The 19,367-nt window shown below is 38.2% G+C and overlaps 1 protein-coding gene across 1 annotated transcript; it reads left to right on the forward strand.

Moving 5' to 3' along the window:
* Positions 1-5,203: 5,203 nt before the first annotated feature.
* Positions 5,204-15,380, forward strand: adad1 (adenosine deaminase domain containing 1 (testis-specific)). Its single transcript, XM_075480759.1, has 12 exons — positions 5,204-5,378; positions 5,529-5,666; positions 7,064-7,234; positions 8,040-8,111; positions 9,547-9,672; positions 10,020-10,143; positions 11,386-11,556; positions 11,644-11,719; positions 11,812-11,968; positions 13,987-14,218; positions 15,033-15,165; positions 15,267-15,380. The coding sequence occupies exons 1-12, from the start codon at positions 5,204-5,206 to the stop codon at positions 15,378-15,380; spliced, it is 1,689 nt and encodes a 562-aa protein (XP_075336874.1).
* Positions 15,381-19,367: the final 3,987 nt, after the last annotated feature.

Raw genomic sequence — 19,367 nt, forward strand, 5'->3', positions numbered from 1 at the left:
TACCATGGAATATTCATTTGCATACACAAGAGTTTGTGGTGTGTTTGGGTCATAACTATTTGCATGCAAGTCTCATTCTCTTATGTGGTGCTTCTGTACCTTTCCCATTTTTTTTCTTTTTTTCTTAGCAAATATTGATCAAGAAGAAAAAAAAAACTTTATTTACGAGTTTGATAGTAGTGTCCCGATAGCCTCACACAGTGCGGGGAATTCCACTGCCTTTAATGGCTTTCTGTAGGGGTTTAGCTTTTCCAAATTGTTGAGCGGGTGCAGAAGTGCACAGGGTTAATAATAACACCAAATATTTCCAGTGTTGAGGGTTTCATTTCCGATCATAGCCGTTGCAATATTTCCGTGCTGAACAAAGATCCCCAAAACAGAGAGGTAACTTTTCAGCCCATTCTCTCACAATTTCTTCTTAATGATCTATGTGTTTGTAGGATTGTCTTGAGGAAACATGAATATTTCTTGTGTCTACTGACCTAGTTTTTATATTTATTTCATGAAAGCAATTCAAAAATCAACTCTTGGCCCACTGCTGTCTTACCTCTTTAAAAGATATGAGCTAAATGGGCATGTTACTTGAGGAAATCTCCCCTAAAAATAGAAGAACAAACAAGTTTAAGATGATGCTCCTCCTATAAGCTTCATTAATGGGAAAATTGGCTTGTGGTTAAGCCCATACATTCAGCAGTGACTCAACTTTTTCCTTTTTCATAGCTGCTTGTGGGAACAGAAGGACGGAGCAAGCAAACTCATTTCAGACTGCGCCCTTTCCCTTTTCAAGGCATACTGGTTAGATCGGTACATTTAAGTTTCTCATGTCTACTGAGGTGTCAAACCAAATATGTTCCTGTGGTGACCTTCACTACTTGCTGCCTGTGGGCTGCTTGTTCCATTGTACTTTTACACTCTCACGATTGCTAATCATTGTCCCCACTGGTGGTACTTTATGGCTAAAGGTAGGGGGCTGAAAACACTGCAACCAGGCTTCCATTTACCCACTAAGAAACAAATGGTTTCGATTCTGAAAGTTGCCTGTACACAAACAATGTCAAACACCCCTGACCACCGGCAACCACATCCTCTCACCACTGCATAAAGCCTTTCTGCTTTATAGCCTCTGAAGAGCTACTTTACGAAACACAAGTTTATAAATGCATACAATTCAATTCAATACAACCACTAATACAAGCTGCAGACATTATAATGAGAAGAAGTAGGTAATCATTTGCTTATTCACTAAGAGTGATATGAGAACTATAACGTTTGGTTAATGAATATATGAGCTTGGAGGCACCTATGTGCAGATTTGGTCACCTTAGAATACAGCCACAGTAGTTGTAAAGCTTTATAGTGAGCTCAGCTACAAGCCAAGCTTCTTGTGGTTGATTTAGATTTGGTTTCCTCAAAAGAATAATACAACTATAAGCACAAATATATGGCAGGTGCTGAACTATACTTTTTAAATTGAGTAACCTTGTAGCACTTATTTCAATGCCTATACATTACTGTGCAAAAGTGTTGAGCCACTCCTCATCTAATTGTATATAAAGTGCAGCAATTCATTGAAATATGTAAAAAAAAAAGAGGAAATATTCAGGTAAATAAAAAGAGATTGTGTAATTCTAACAAGCTTGAAAGTAAATATCTGGTATGAGCACTCTTATTCTTCAACACAGCCTGAACCCTCTTAAACAAGCTTTCTGTCATTTCTTTAAGTAGTCTTCAGGAATAGTTCTCCAGGCTTCTTGAAGGACATCCCAAAGCTCTTCTTTGGATGTGGGCTGCCTTTTGTTCCGTTCTCTGTCAAGATGATCCCAGACTGCTTCAATAATGTTGAGGTCTGGGCTCTGCGGAGGATTTATCCCTCCATCAGACCTGTTGCCACTGATTTTCAGTCCACTTCTTGTGTTATTGTGACATGTCTCAGCATTTTCTCTCTATTTATTTTCCTTAAGAGTGGCCTCCTGACAACTATCCCTCATTGGAGACCATTTCGGATGAGTCTTCAGTGAACAGTAGATGAATAAGCTGAAGGACCAGATGCATCTATGAGGTCCTGTGTCAGGTCTCTGCTGGATATTTTCTGAATGTGTAAGGACATCAATTTCAAATACTGTTTATCAGCTGCAGAAAGGTTTGTAGGCCTGACACTTCTTTTTATCCTCCACTTGTCCAGTTTCTGTCTAGTGTAAAAGCAGTCCACAGAAAAACTTTTCAAGTTCTTCAGAAAGCCAGGAGAACAATTGGTCAAGACTATTTTAAAGATTACAAAAAAGTTTTGCTCCTTGAAGCAAAATATAAAGAAATTAGGTTTGGCTGAGGACTTTTACTGTACTGTACTGACATTAATCAGAATGAGGGAAATGTGACTAGGCATTGTTTTTAATCTGTGTTTAATGTTTGAATTTCCCCCCACGGGGGATGAATAAAGTATTTTTCTATTCCTATTCTAATCATGTAAATGATGTAATATCCATTTTGTTTGGTGGAAGTCACAGTTTAACTCTAATCTACAGAAGAAATAATAAGATCACAAATTTCTCCATCACCACAAGTGATTAGGGCAATTCTAATCTTTTCAGCTGTCTAAAGAGTAGCGAGTTCAGGCAACTATTTTAAGAAATGTGATGTGAGGAAATTCCCATTACACAAAAATTGGTCACCTTTAAGACTAACAAGGTCAGTTAGTGTTAGTGAAGAAGATACTGTCACAAATGTTGCTATTTCAGAGGTGAGAGGAAGCCCCCTTTCATATACTTCCCACTCCTTCACCACTGAGGCTACACTGAGAGAGATGAAATAAGCATAATGGAAAGATATGCCTAAAATAGGCCTGAATCAAGACTTTCTTTGAGTCAAAGGTGTTGATGAATCATGAAAAATCAGTTACTTTGCAGATGAAACACATGTTTAAGAGTACAAATGCAAGTTTCATCCTAATGCAGTGACCTTCACTGACCTCCAGTAACAGGGGACAGAGTTAGGCCAATTCTAATATTTTTAGCTGTCTAAAGAGTAGCGAGTTCAGGCAACTATTTTAAGAAATGTGATGTGAGAATATTCCCATTACACAAAAATCGGTCACCGTTAAGACTAACAAGGTCCGTTAGTGTTAATGAAGAAGATACTGACACAAATGATGCTATTTCAGAGGTGAGAGGAAGCCCCATTTCATATACTTCCCACTCCTTCACCACTGAGGCTACACTGAGAGAGATGAAATAAGCACAATGGAAAGATATGCCTAAAATAGGCCTGAATCAAGACTATTTGAGTCAAAGGTGTTGATGAATCATGAAGAAATGTTATGAATCTAGAAGAGAGTCGAATTCATGGTAACCTTTGTTAGCATTTGTTATGTTAAACTCTCTTAAGACAACTGTTCTAAACTAGAATATGAAAAATATACAATGTTCAAACAAATTCCAATATAATAAATTTTCTAAATGTAAAATAAAATTAAACAATCAGTTATTTAATTCCAGACAAGTTTTGTGAGTCAATTCGATTCCAGACTTGTTATTCACTGCCTTCATTTCACATTTGCCAGGTTTTGTATGCACAACATGTTTGTATTCTGATATTTTCTTATTAGCTATTTTGCTTATTATTTCTTTCTATTTTTATTATAATAAAAACAGCACTGAATATAAATAAAAATCCATGCAGGTGTGAATCAGATTCAGAGAGCTAATCCCAAAAACTAGGATACAGATATAATATAATACATATACATATACATATATAATACAGATGTCTTTCTGTTGTTACTATTTCAGTTTTTCCCAAACTGGCAGACGGATCAATAACTGTCACATAGTGCAAAACATATAACAAATCTGAAAAAAAGAGGGGGAAAAAATAAATTTACTCCTTAAATTTTGCAATTTTAGTCAACTCTTGTTACTGCAACAAAACCACAGTTTATATTCGAATGGAGGCATCCATCTTGTTTGGCAACTGACCTCTGCACCTGTCAATCAGCGGACCAACAGCAGCGCACGTGCGGCTCTGGTTCCACCCGCAGACTTCCCAGAACACGTCAGTTGGACTTGAACGGTAAGATGCTAAATGTTTGTTAAAATGTTTACCATTGTGTTTTGTTTCGTAATTTAAAATTACATACGTAACTCACACTAGAAATTAACTGGTTGCAGCATCAACCACAGGGATGGCGAATTTAGAATTTTTTTATACATATTTTTTTCAAGCTAAGCGTTAGCACAGTTTGCTAATAAGCCAGAGACGTGTGGGAAACATAACTGACGAAAACCGTAAATTAAACGGGGACAAGCGGCAACCGTAACACTCGGAGAGCCGTGAGGTCACGTGTTATAGTTATATAAAGTCTGAATTGGCTAAAATGGTAGGAACTTCGACATTAGTCCTTATTGACAGTTGGTTTGCTAGCTAATGCAACCTAGCAGTAACATACAAGCCAGTGACTTGCCACTTTGAGCTATTAGATGGCGAGGTAAAACTATAGCATTTAAATTTTTTACAATGTCGTATTTCCCTTTTTAGATGCTGTTCAAATGTTTAGCTACAGTTTGCAGCATTGTACTATATTGAGCTATGCTGATTTATGTTTTAGGATACCTACTCATTTAGGGTGTGAGGTCATCGATACATTTCAGAATAGGTTGGAACTAACACGTGTACCATTGCTTACATTTGCCAGTCTTGATTTCTTTAAGCTAACTGAAAATTTGGAGCCTCAGTTAATCAACTTTTATGTTGTATTAGCACAGTGTTTGCAATGGATACCAGGTCTGTATTGAGCCATGCTACTGTAACACATAAAAATAAAATTGGCTATACATATGTCTTTTCCAGCTCTGTATAAACCTGTCACTGTATATCAAGTTTGAAATATGTCAGACCACTGTACGGCTAAGAAGGTTGCAAAGTTACAAGAACGTGTTTGTATAAGGTTGTTTCTTAACCTACTGGGGTGCTTTAATTTGTACATTCTGTGACAACTTTATATTCATGTATATGTATGTAAAATAATGTTTTAAAAATACTTTTGTTCTATTTTTCATATTCAACACGGGGGAAAATAGGGGCAGTCCTTATATGCCATTACGCCCTGTAAATGTGACCAAAGAGCGGTATCTATTTTTATTTTTTTCCTATGTATGGTTTCAGATTAAATGTGGTTGTTCTCTTCTTAGAAATTGTGAAAGCGTGCAAGATGTTTCCAGCTGGTGGATCATTTCCTGGTTCTAGAGGAGCCTGCTTTGCTCAAATCCTCATGAAGAATTTGCCGGCACCATCAGAAATAAACCCCACATACAAACCGCCCTCTACCTTGACTGGTCCGCGTAAACATGACTCTGACAAACAAGAAAGAAGATCATTTAAGTTTGGTTCGTTTGAGTGTTTTGTTTAAATCACGTTACATTTTACCAGTATTTTTCCTTTTCATTGTTAATCCACAAAGTGTCACAATTTTACACGTGTATATATGAAATTCTAATTTGCCAATCCTGTGCTTTTTCCACTTTTACCCAACTAAGGTCCTTGTAAACCAAAATTGATGCACAAAGAGCTGATTGACAGATACATGAATGGGGAAATGAATGCAGTGTCTTTACTCCATCAACTTTCCCAAAATTTACAGTTCCAGCTAAACATCAAGGAAACGGTAACGACGGGTAAGGCTTCATTGCATTATTGAGTACATTGAAATTCTTCTAAGGTTGCTTTCACACCAAGATAGTCACAGTCAGTGTGAAATCACCCATAGAGACTTAAAAGCTGATTAAACCCTTTCCTATTTCCAATAGTATGTTTTGCATGTTTATCCTCTGTGTGTGATGGCTACAATTTGCTGCAGACAGGTGTGCTACTACGACAACATAAAGAGATGACATTGCACTGGGTATATACTTCAGGCTGTATTGGACCACAGTTTCTAACATGCACAAGATGATGAAGCTAGTTTGCAATTTTTGATCGGAACACCGACATTATCCCCACGCAGCAGAACAGTGTGAATTTCTGTTAACGAAAAAGTGGGCTGCGCCCACATTTGTTGCTTCCAACAACAGCAGTGAAAATGAATGTGCACCCAAGGGTTGTGTTTCTGTCTGTGACCACAGTCATTAGATGCAAGACTGATTGTTGATTCAAAACTTACCCATTGTGCTCAATAGCCAGCTATTTTAAGCTGGTTTAAGTTAGTTTTTTAAACATGGTAAAAAGGGCTTTTGACTCTCACTGGTTGAAATCAGCTGCTGTGGTGCTTGTTCTCTCTGCTACTTCTATTAGAGGCTGCGTTTAAGTCAACGGCCTCATCTACTTGGTCACACTAACTGGAATTAGATTTGGCCAATGCTACATCTAGTGATGAAGATAAAACTAGCTTATGATGACTCCTTGCTGGCAACTTTTAAGCTTTTTTAGCATACTTTTTAAAAACGACAATAGACAAACGGTTGCTACTTTCATTTCAAGAAGTTCTCCAGCACCATGTGAATACTCACTTTTCTTACCTCAACTCTGCAGAGCTGCTTGCAGGCTGATTACGGCTTGAGCTGAGTCATTTTACATTCAATCAGAAAATCTGAAGGAGTGAAACTTAAAACATGGAACTTATTGTTGCGTTTAAGATGTACTTTGTAATTTCTGAAATCTTTTGCTTTGAAGCCAGTGACTTTGTGGTGCATTTAGGGACACCTCGTAAACCTAACAATCAACACTCAAATGGCTATTTCTGCAGTTTAGGAGAATAACAACTGAAAATCCGTTAATACAGATAGAAAGTATCCAAAAAAGTAACCTGATTATAGTATAGTATATATTGCCTGTCACCATTCTGTTTAAAAGTACACACGTAATTGTTAATGTACCTGAGGGGATGGGTTAAGTAATATCTGTGTGGCAAGCTAATTTACTACAGTTTGTTCTTCTACGTGAAGAAGATTGGTACGTTATGAAAAAACTCAACATTCTTCCATTATTTAAACTGCTTGATATCCACAGTCAAAAAAATTATCACCCAGAATTTAGGAAGTGGCAACAATCAAATGATTTATTGTTATTTTCTCAGGAAACGTGCCAGGGCTTTATTTTGCCTTTTGTGTGGTGATTGATGGGGTTGAGTACAAGACTGGCATGGGAATAACCAAGAAGGAGGCTCGTCTTAAAGCGGCAAAGCTTGCTCTGGACGACTTGCTACCCACCTTGGGAAGTCACAAGTCCGCTCTTCCAGAGGCATCAGGTCAGGGTCTGAAGCAAATAATGTTTCTGTGAGACACTTTGATGGTTTTTAAGCATTTGAATCTAAATCGGATCTAAATCTGTTCCCTGAGGACACCTGTAGAGATTCTGTAACAATAGTTATGGTAATGTTATCCATGATCTTTGGCTTCTTCAGGTGGTTAGGTGTTGGTTTAGTACCCAAAAAAACGAAGTCGGCTACTACCTGAATATACAGAATTACCAGGTTTTTCTAGTAGTTGATTTTTTTTTATTCCTTAATGACATGAGCATAATCCAAGATGACTGTCCCAGAATTATAGGGGCTCAATTTGTAAACGATGTTCTAATTCTTGGTTAAAAAAACAATTACTGCAACTGTTGATGGAAATGGATGTCGTGACATTGAAGAAGCTTTAATTATAGTGCAGTGAACGGAAGTCCACCAATAGTATATTTTATATTGTTCAATGCTTAAAAATGAATGAATTATTCACAGGAATTATTTGATTAGAGTAATATTTTAATGTTTTTTTGTTTGTTTGTTTTTTTAAAGCAAAGGTCATCTTTATTAAATTCAGATGGGTTTACTGAGATTAGTCTTATTCAGCAGCCGCTCAATAGAAGGCAAACGTGGACAACAATGTAGATGAATAATGCGTAACAAACAGGAAACAGAATTAATTTCAACAGTTACTGGTAGAGGACAAGTATTACTGGGTGAACGATGCCAGTCAAACACTGTACACATACTGTTGACTGTAGGGTGAAGTATCATATATGGTGTCACTTAACCATGTTATTTTCCTTGCATGTTTTTTCTTTAGATGTCCCTCCACCCCTGCCAGTAAAAGAGGAGCCATCAATGTCTGACATCCACTCTTCTAGAGCCGTTTATGGTAATTTGCAATATTATAGTATAACACGGTGCCTAAAGCCAAGTTCAGACTACACCATTTTGAGGGTCATTGCATCATTGGATTTTTCACACAACGCAGTAGGGTTGTCAGAAAAAAAGCGATCTTTCGGCAGATTCTGTTTCATTCTGCATTCGTATCAGATTAGAAAGTCATATTCGTCAGTATCGATAAAACTAACATTTCTATCGTTCTAAAATATTCATACTGCCACGACTTAGTTTTAGAGACTACACAGCAATATTTTACATTGTAGAAGAAGTTTGACCAAGGGTTTCCATTTTTATTCTTTTATCATCATCTAATCTCATGAAAACGAGGAAGCGAGAATAAGTGCGTCCATCCATTCATGCATTTTCCTCAGCTTATCCAAAGTCAAGTCCTGAGTCTATTCTCAGTTGGACATGCTCCAACAACCTCCAAAGAAAGGCAACCAGGAGACCTCCTAATGAGATTCCTGAACCGTCTCAACTGACTCTTTTCGATACGCGGGAAAGGTGGCTCTTCTCTGAGTGCTGCCCCCCAACCCCTCTCAAGCTTCTCACACCATCTTACTCTCCGAGGGAAACTCAAAATATCTGTTGCTCTCACTTCCTTCTCGCTTTGGCTTTAAACTGTGGCTTATTTTAAAAAACGACCAAAAAAACCAAAACAAGTACACACACGTGATACAAGATATCAGAATTAATGATGTGGATGAACTGTGGAAGCAACAAGTGGAATCGGAAAGATCTATTTCTTCCTATGTGTAAAAGCCACACAGTTTTCTGGTTATGCTAATGTGGTTGCTAAATATTTCTGGGTATAGCTACCTGCTTACCAGACCACAAACTTTGAACAACAGATACTTGTGAAATGCAACAACGCCATGACTCAAACTCTGCAGAAACAGTTGCACTGAAAAACTAGGTCTGTCTGTAGAACAGACCAAGAAAGAGCTGCTATTCACTACGTTTATGGGCCCCAACTGTTTGAAAAAACAGTTCAATAAAATATCCAACCCTCAGAATCAACAGTTTGTTTGCAGCTCATTGGAAGTGACACTGATGGGTCACCTGAATACTATAAATCAATATAAAATGTAATGCAGTCATATTTTTTGCATCTTAATAAAATTACTGAATTGTTTTGGCATTTTGACTTTGTTTTTTGTACAGACATACTTAATTGCTCTTTTATTTTAGAAAATGGGATTAATTTATTTGACCTTGGTTAAAATTGATTAAGTTACTATTCTACAACCAGTTCAGTTTCATAAATTTGGGTGTCGAAGTTCATGCTATTATTTTAGGATCGCACCTTGTGAGACAAAAAGGGAAGCTCAAAAACTGTACTTCATTCATTGTGTTTGTTGTGAGATCAGTTAAAATACCACATTTATTTATTATCTCTTTTTATGCCCTATTTTGCTGCTCAGAAAGGAAGAATCCCATCAACCTTCAGATTCCAAATGCTGTCAGGGACCAGCTCACGAAACTGGTGAACAGACACCCGGTGTTCTCTGACTGTGTGGGCACCACGGCAGCGTTTGTCATTCAAAGTTGTAAGTGGTCATATAAAGAAAAAAAGTGTATTCAATATGTTCATCAGTCTGACTTGTAGAATCAGCACATTGTAGGGTTTGTAGCAACTAAACTCCAGGCGGTTGCACTGCTGTGTAAATGACAACGTTCAGCACAGATGGTTTTAGGGTTCTAGAAATGCACGTCATCTGTATTGCCTTCATTTCTTAAATGTTTGCACACAACTATACTATACAGTATATCACATAAAGCTATATCAAGTACGTGCAGTAAAGAGTGAAATGAATACAGATAAGTTTCCTTTGTAGTTGTGTGACCACTTGCTGCACATATTTACTTCTCGACGCGCCCTTTCCGCTCCCTCTAGCCAGCGGATGTGAGGTGGTCGGTCTTGGCACTGGGAACTTCAACGCTAAAGAGTGTGTCTCATCCAACGGACGGATTGTACACGATTCACATGCAGTTGTCACCGCACGGAGGTCTCTTATGAGGTTAGTGGCAAACCTGAACCCGTTCAAATTATTCTGATTCATACTGATGGAATTAAATGCGTTCTCATTACCCCATGATGATGAAGAAGAATACACTGAACACAAAAGCATTATTTTTCCATGTAAAGTGATTCATATAAACTCTTTACAGTAGAGTTTTACCAGGCAGACTGTTTACAGCTGTAGTGGACATGGATGTGTTCTTGTAAGACAAACAGAACTTTAAACATTTTCTTTGTTCACATTTTGTTTTTCATTATAAATTTGCTGGACAACTAGATATGTTTATTTTGGTACAAATATTTTCTTTAGTGCTGTGTTTAATGTTGGAGCGATTTGTGTATTTCAGGGTTTTTACACAGTCTTAAAAAGTTTGGGGCTTGACCCTTGGCAGAGACTGCTCTGCCCAGCTTTGCCCAAGTCATAGTGACTGTTGCTTCTTACAAGCACCTTGCTGTCTGAGTCTTGCATTCAGTGAGTGAGTTAGCAGCCCTAATTATTTTTTCGTTGCTATTTGGTGTTTACAACATGGGCAAAACAGAGCTGGTTTTTCTCAATCGCAGGAGACTTTCAGAACTGATGGGCGTAGATGTTTCGGGGCTACATTGGCATGTTATTTTAGATTCCCATGCACTAATTGACAAAGAAATTGCAGGTTTACATCCCATCCAATGTTAAAGCTATGAGAGGATTTTTTTTTTTTTGTGGGAAAAGGTAATGTAAATTTCGTTAAAACTTCATTTTTAGGCATAACAAACAGCTGGAGAGGGACCAATTAGCCTGATGATCCATACAAGAAGCTACAAATACTTTTTTTTTTTTTTTTTTTTTATAGTTAAAGCTATAATGTGTAATATTTCACGGACAATGAATGTCTCCATGTCGCTCCGCCATTTTAAAACTACGGGATAATGAAACGGAAAATGCGAAGCTGATGACATGTCCTTCTACAAATCCCGTAGTTTTAAAATGGCGGAGCAACATGGAGACATTCATTGGGGTGTAACACTCTTATGTACATTCGTATGCTGAATATAAAGAATATAAGAACACTGCACTTTTGTGATGGAGGTAATTAATAACGATTGAGGTAATACTTGTGAATGATAAGACTCAAATTTGTTAATAGACAACGTGAAATATTACACATTATGGCTTTAAGCCGTGCAGCGTTTCAACTGTAGATGTTCATTACACATCCTCAATGACACATGATGCACCATTCTCAAACTTTGTTGTCAGGTATCTGTACCGGCACCTGCTGATGTTTTTCAGCAAAAATGGCAGTTTGACTGAGAAGTCAATCTTCCAGCAAAACATCAGTGGAAATCTCCTCAGCCTGAAGAGTGGCATTACCCTTCATCTCTATATGAACCAGCTGCCAAAGGGTGCTGCTGAGATCCCTTCCAAGCTGTAAGTGTGTGTAACTCCACTCCTTGGATCAACTTGGATAAACATTTGAGATAAACGGATCTCTCTTGTTCTTTTCTTTATTTTCAGGCGCCTGAAACCTCTGTCCATTTCTGCGTGGCATGTCAACAATGAGATCAGCCTACACGTGTCAGTAGGAGGCAAGGTATGGTACTGTTGGACAGTCTCTCTTAGGTTTTAAAGTAGCTGTTATGTATACAATGTATGCATAATAACAAATGTATTTTCATTTTAAAGGTGTTCTCAGTTTTGTCATCAGACTTTGATCACTCGACCTGCAATGTCGTCAGCATGTCGAGCACGGACAAGATCACACAGTGGCAGGTACTAGGATACCAAGGAGCACTGCTTAGCCACTTTATTGAGCCCATCTATGTCCAGAGCATCCTCATAGGTAAGTCAATTCATGCTCCTTAGACTAAGAGCTGATTCGGCTTGTGCCATCAGTTTTGAGAGCATTTCCTCAGGTGTATCAACACCAAATGCAAACATAAAAGCAGAAACATGCTAGGTGAAACTGTGTAAGGTTAGGCAACAAGTGGAGTGGAATGCTAGACTTCCCAATTCGTGCTGATAATCTTATTTATAAAAAGTGGATGTCCTCTGTTTTTACAGGTATGCTTAATTATTTACCTGGATAGTTGTGTTTCTTGCTACAAAATTATTCTTTTTTAAAAGCCATGTGGTACAACAGCCTGGTGCAACTGGGGGTGGCGGTGCGTCAGCTGGTAGCGAGGTTGTCTTCCAACCGGAAGGCAAGTAGTTTGATCCCCAGTGCGTCCACATATAATAGTGTCCTTGGGAAAGACACTCAACCAGTCAATCAGTGTGGGATTGCAGAGTGTGACGACCCCTCCGCTCCATGAGTTGTCCGTGTATTTTTTGCTGTTTCTTCCCTTTAGCAGGGAGTAAGGTGGAGTGCTCATCAGGCTGATTGAGCCTCACCTGGGGCTTGTGTCTTAAAAGTTCCTCTCCTGCCAGTTACGGGGCGTCTGCTGTTTTGTTCTGTTTTTGATCGCTTACACAGTCACTATTGACAACTGACTTCCACGTTTCCTTAGTTTAGATAATTTTGTGAGTAAAAGTTATTTTTGATATTGGAAACTAGGGGTGGGCGGTATGGCCTAAAATGTATACCCCGGTAAAATTTGAGCCACTGATGGTATATGGTATATATCGCGGTATGGTACTTTTGTATATAAATTACAACAGAACAGTTTCTCAGTGGTTACCATAGCACCAAATAAACACTTTCAATCAGGATGTTTGCAGCAATATTAAATAAAATGTATTGTGCAAAACAGAAAACACAGGAAATATAAAAAATATATACACGTTATATTTATATTTAAAAAATAATAAAAGGTACATTTCCTCGAATAAACTCTGTGAGAGAAAAGCCGGTGCCTCTTGGATAACGTAACTTTCATAGGCGCCTTCCACTTATTCAACATGCTCAAATATGCGTCATGTTTCAGACACCCCATTTGTGCATGGTAAGCTAACTGCTTGTTAATACGATAAGTGTTTTATTACTTTGCATGTCTTCCAAAAGAGAAAATAATCAGGATTTTGAGGATGTTACCGTTACACACCAGCTGAGACGCAGGGTAGCAAAACATCATGGGCGTGAAAACGAAACTTAGAAAATCGGCTCGGCGCATGCACAAACTCACAAAGTAGCAATTCTCGACAAGTAGGAGAAATCGACAGAACACCGGCTTTGACTGTTACCTTGTCTTGCGATTACTGTCGCCCGGCATATCCAAGCGGATGTTCAAAACTTTGCATTACTGCCATCTACAGGACTCATGAGCTATTGCGGTATAAGGTATGGCAAAAAAATCTCTACCGTTGGTGAAAAATACCGCATAAGGTATGATACCGTGCATACCGCCCACCCCTATTGGAAACTCCCGTCTGTCTCCCATCTTTGTTGCAGCCTTAGAGTCGGGCTGTGACAAGAGGAAAAGGAGCTGCATGCTGTATATAAAGTGCATAAAGATAGAATACACGTATGCGTATATTTGTGGATGGGTGAATGAGAAATATACGTAGAATTTCAGGCACAGGCAAAAAAAAAAAAGAGATGACAGGTCGGGTCTCAGCTTAGTAGGAAGGGGAAGGGACCTGGTTTAGGATAGATGGTGAGGTAGTAAGTAAATGTTTTTAGCCAGAACTCGTTCTCAGTATATCCAGAGTCGGCAGATTGTTCAGGGGTATCATCTTTACTTCTTTTCTTCGTAATGGCAGCAACAGTCACATTTGTCAATGATGGAGGGTCATTTTTAGAATTTGCTGTGCTGGCTACGAATGAACTCGTGAAAACTTCAAAATAAGAGCACGGTGCAACAGTAATTGTAACAGTTTAGTTGTTGGAATGCTCTGAATTTGCTAAATGAAATATTCCAGGTGACTCTTGCTGTAGTGAAACCCGTGGCATGGAGATGTCAGTGAGCCAGCGTGTGGAGGGTATCACCTCTCAGCTGCCCATGTTCTACTGCTTGATGCGGTCCCAAATCAGCCTGGTCCCTTCTGTGGTCACCTGCAGTGGCAGCAGCCAGCTGACCCACGGTATCAACTGGAGTGAAGGAGACAGCTCTCTGGAGGTCGTGGATGGTCTGGAGGGCAAGACCATGGAAGAGTAAGGATGACTGCATGTAAATTTGGCGGAAGGGAATCATATTTTGCATCAATCGGTTGTGTTAAGTCAATTAGTTAGCAGCGAGTTAACTATTCTTTTTATTTTTATTTGAGACTATTACAAAGGCCATACAGTAACAAAATGTATATTTTGTGTTTGCACTTCACTACATTGTGAGCATGAAATGTTACCGTTTGTTCCCAGGATTTGACCAATTTTAGTTGATTTATTTAAATAATATTGTTTTTCTGATTGACTTGTATAATTGTTGAGTTTGTTATTTATTTGTTTTCCTAAATTTTGAGAAAAATCTACTGTTCTTGGGGCTTATTGGAAAAGGCCTTTTTGTTTTGTCTGTTTTTTTCCCAAGTATTTGCACACTGTCCAAACGCAGCCTGATACATTGGACAAGCACAGTCTGTGTTATGGGAACTCCTGATTTAGACATTTGTTAACATTTGTTTGTCAATTGTACGACCTCTGTCTAGATAACTTGGATATAAATAGATTAACTTTCACCAACACAGGCGAGAGCAGGACGGTGAAAGTTAGGCCAAATGTAGACTGATCTACTGTTTTTACACATGATCAGAGAATATCAAACCAAATGTGCTAACAAGGTAATTAAGAAATTTGTACATAATGCATCTGATGCTCACTGCATTCTACTTGAGCGTAGTGGTACAGCAATTCTAAGTTGATAGGTAGAAATCTAAGGTTTTATGGTCATTGAATATAGGATAAATAAAGAGTATCTTCGATTTGTGTGTGTTTAAATCATAATTACAGTGTCGCAATAATTCTTGTTTTGTAGATCTCCATTTAAGAGTGGCTCTGCACTGGCAAGCCGTTTGTGCAAAGCAGCCATGCTACATCGCTTCAAGTTGGTGTCTAAAGAGGCTCAGAGGCAGGACCTGCTGGCTACGAGCTCCTACAGAGAGGCAAAGGTAACATATTCACACAAATGTTGCTCATTTACTTAAGAAATATTGTTTTTAAAGTGTGTTTCTATTCAATCTATCTTTATTGTTATTATTTGTATGTGAAGAGGATGGCAAAACCGTACCAGGAGGCTAAGAATGTGCTGCGTGCATACCTGTATCAGCAGGGCTTTGGTTCCTGGCTGGAAAAGAGTTCCGTTAGTGATAACTTCAGTATGTGAATAAAGCCAAATTATCTCTGACAGACTTAAGTCAATAAACAATTTTGATGAAAATTTAAAGGTTACATTTTGTTGGCAAGAGGCACTTGCAGCTGTGGCACTTGACTATGCTGAAAGGATTAAAATATATCCCTGTTCCTATTTATTTGGAGAATTTATGTTCAGGTGAGGGAGGACAAATGTTAGAAAAAAGTAAATGATCTGCTGAAGACCACAAGTCTTTGTAAGGGCAATATGTAAAAATGTTTCTACACTGTCTATAGTGATAAGAACATGGTCTGTTCAAATTATGTTACTGTTTAAAACGGTATTCTGTTAGATTTTGTTAGTTACTCTATAGTGGGTATAGTCATAATGTCAACAGTTGTGATCACTGGCTTAATGTCACTTAATGCTCTCAAGTGTTGCATGTATGTGAGGAATGTTTTTATTTTTTAACATAATCGATCTGTTTTGCCAGTTTTGTGTTTTCAGTCATTTATTTGTTCCATTTTCAGCAGTTTGATTTAATAATTGATACTGTGTGGTACGAGATTTGAACTTGTACACGAGAACAGAAAAATAAAACAAAAATGAATCCGTTAAAAAGCAACCTTTTATTTGAACACTATACCTGTACTATATTAAGAATTTATTTGATGATGCACTGAGTCATACAACTGAAGCAGACTTCTAGTAAAAATAGGGATCTACAGTGTGAGTTGCAGGAGCAAGAACTTTGATCATCCCTTTAAGAAGATCCAGGCATACCTTATATATTCACACCCACACCAGTGCAGCCTATCGAGCCAGGTAGGGCGATAAAACCAGTGCACTTCCCAAAAACTCTTGCACTGTCACTGCAAGGCCTGTTCACCTGTTGAACATGCACAGGGTCACCCACTCATGGAGACAGATGCCATACACTGGAGCGATGGGCAGCCATTCACAGCACCCAGGGAGCATGGGGTTACGTTGCCTTGCTCAAGGGCGCCACGGCAAGGAGGTGGACTGCCATCCCTCCAGCCGGAACCGCCAACCTTCTGGTTATTGGACGACCCACTCTAACCACTATAAGATACAAGATAGTTTTATCTGTCACATACACAATCATATACAGTACAATGTGCAGTGAAATTCTTCTTCCTTGTCCTGCTACCAATAAAAAGATAATTAAAATTAAATATGAATAAAAATGTATAAAAACCACTGAGCCATATAATAATTATACTATAATCATAATGTCAAATAACTAACTAATAATGATAAGTCGTGGACAAATTGCAGTACTGCGTGCACACAGCTTCAGGCTAAGACTAAGACTGTCACCACATCATTATACATCAGCCATTAACCTGCTTGGCATCTCATTTTTACATGAAGATGCAATGTGAGCATTTTCTACTTTGAACTGTGCAGAACCACCTGTTGTCTCGAACCATGAATTTACAGTGACTTAGTTTAGAATCTAGGGGAATCACTTTAATCAGTTTGCTGGGTTGGGACATTACATACATAGTTCAAACAATGTTGATCTAACATCGGCAGCTGTTTTAAACAGCATATAGTCCTGCTGAGAAGGTAGCGTGAGTAGTAGCATTGAGCAGCTCCTTAAAAGCAGTGGAGATGGATGAGGCTAGTTTGCATATTGATACATTGTGTCAATTAAAAAAAGGCAGAAAAGTGCAGAGGGGTATCTAAGATGCCGTGAAGAAGTGGCTTTAAAAAAGGCTTTTAGTCTTTTTTTAAAGACTAAAACAACAAAGCAAGGCTGCTCAATTTCTCCATTGATAAAATAAATTCACAACTCTACAACATAAAAATTGTCTACAGTAGTAGATCAACCCTCATCTTACTTTGAAGCTCCCAGATCAAGGAAGTGACGTCGACGCAGCTTTAGCAGCAGAGAAGCTATTAGGCTTGTGTTGATAATAATAAACTCCTGGACTATGTACAAACTTCCAAATACATCGTTTTGTGAGTACAGACCATATTTGTACTCCTGTAGAAGTTTGGTGTCATGGCATGTGATTTTAGTGTGGTAATTTTGGAGATACTGCCAGGTTCCATTAGGGCTTGTACTAAGCTATTCGGGATAACTCAGTAACTCAGCTGATGTTCAGCCAATATCGGAAAAACTTCCGGTGGGCTACTTGGCTGGATGTCACGGTTCAAATGACCCTAGGGTGAATCTACTCCGAACCATCCCTTTAATTCCAAGGGACGGAGTAAAAAAAAAAAAAAAAATGGATTGCTGAATTCCTACGATGCATCATAAAATTGGTAATATTTGATTTTCTAATCCAGTTTTAGATGACAACCTGCTGCCTTTAATATGTGGCTGACAGATTTAGTATGGCCTTACACCCAGTTAAAATTTTTGATTTGAATGCCCCCAACCCCCACTACCATGTCAATAAACACGGTTGACTTGTTTCAATGCCTTTGATATACATATCCAGGAAATGCTTTGGTTTCCTGTGTATGCAATGCAGCACATCATTTAGTGTTTAAGCTGCTGCCTTGTGAATGGCCTTGTGTACATGCTGACTGGTTTAGCCAACAGAAGGAATTACATTTGGATGCAGGAATTTTGTGTCCAAGGAGCAAGTCTTTAATCTGTACGTATAGCACCAGGTTTCATACTTTCTTTTGACATGCATTTGTTTTTACATATTATGCAGAGTGGACTGTGATCTTAAAGAATAATCAGGTTAACGAAAGCTGGAGGATCACCAGATATCTAAAATTTTGTTACTTTGGCAATGTATTAAAATGATTGAATGCATTTTATTTGTAAGGCTCTTTATCTCATGTGCAGATGTCTGATCTGTTTTTGTTTCTGTTGCGCAAGCTGTCATGTGCATTTGAAACATAAAGCACAGAAAACACTTATGGACAAAGTAATATTGGCTCGATGTGTTTTATAGGCCATGGTGTGTAAAGCTCTGGATGCAAATACCTGTCCTTCCTGCTCCAGCCAGTGCATTTAGTAAACACTTAATGTTGCAGATAAGTTTCTGTTTCAGTCAGCAGAGGATATTTAAAACGGTCATTCTCTATCATATCTTATATATCAGAGGAGTTAAACGTACCAAATAAGTCACGCTTGTTAATAATTCATCTTAAAACATTAATTATAACTTTTATGTTGCTAACGTCAGGCAGCCTAATTAACGTGGCTATTAATAAAGATGTATTAAAAGCTGCCTTTGGGTTCTGTGCGGTGTTTTATCAGATTATACAACAATGGAAATGTTTATGGTAAATCTGTTTTGTTCTGATGTAGTAGGTTTAACAAAGGAGAGTCGGGCCTTGTGGAATAGATTTGAGTTACTCGTACTGTGCTCCTAATCAGAAGCTGATTAATACAAAATAGAAAAAGAAAAAAAATTGTCTTTTTGTTTCTTTTCTTGGTTTTTTTTCGGTTGTCACTTCATCTCTGAGGTGATGATAGTAGGTATAGAGATAAACAGGATGTGCAACTCTTTTGATGTGGTTACACTGATAACTTTTGAGAGCTCAGGTCTTAAACGCTAAGTGCCAATGTTGCTACTGTGCTCTACAGAATGTTCTCCATTTTTGTCAATATTAGCTGTATTACGAACTACACTGGTGTTTTTTATCCGTGCCTTTTTGTATCTTAAACCTACAATTTTTAATGTACAGAAAGATATAGGAAAATGAAACAGTGGCCCAAGAAAATTTGGTAAAACGGTAAAGATCCCATGTTGCATAAGAAGTAAAAACTGCTCACTGGTCCTTAATTCTTACCAGCTTTATGTTGGCTCTCTTTTGGTGTCTATTCTGAAACGTTATTGTTATTTTTTTTCATGTGCTTGGATTTTGAAACATACAATCAGTTTGATCAGTCCTCACCTGTGGAACTGAAACTAATATCAGCTTTACATAGTACTTTTGACTGACTTTCAGTAAAGCTAACAGTTTTACAACTTGTTTTATGGATAGTCGAGCCAGGTCTCATTCTTAAGGCATCACATACTACGG

This window comes from Odontesthes bonariensis, chromosome 13 (assembly GCF_027942865.1).
Source record: "Odontesthes bonariensis isolate fOdoBon6 chromosome 13, fOdoBon6.hap1, whole genome shotgun sequence".
NCBI classification, from domain to species: domain Eukaryota; kingdom Metazoa; phylum Chordata; class Actinopteri; order Atheriniformes; family Atherinopsidae; genus Odontesthes; species Odontesthes bonariensis.

Excerpts from the sequence above, each read along its gene's own strand:
- adad1 (XM_075480759.1), top strand. The coding sequence starts at position 5,204 with ATGTTTCCAGCTGGTGGATCATTTCCTGGTTCTAGAGGAGCCTGCTTT. Across the intron at positions 9,673-10,019 it reads AGCGTTTGTCATTCAAAGTT|CCAGCGGATGTGAGGTGGTC; the intron begins GTAAGTGGTCAT and ends CGCTCCCTCTAG. Across the intron at positions 11,557-11,643 it reads GCTGAGATCCCTTCCAAGCT|GCGCCTGAAACCTCTGTCCA; the intron begins GTAAGTGTGTGT and ends CTTTATTTTCAG.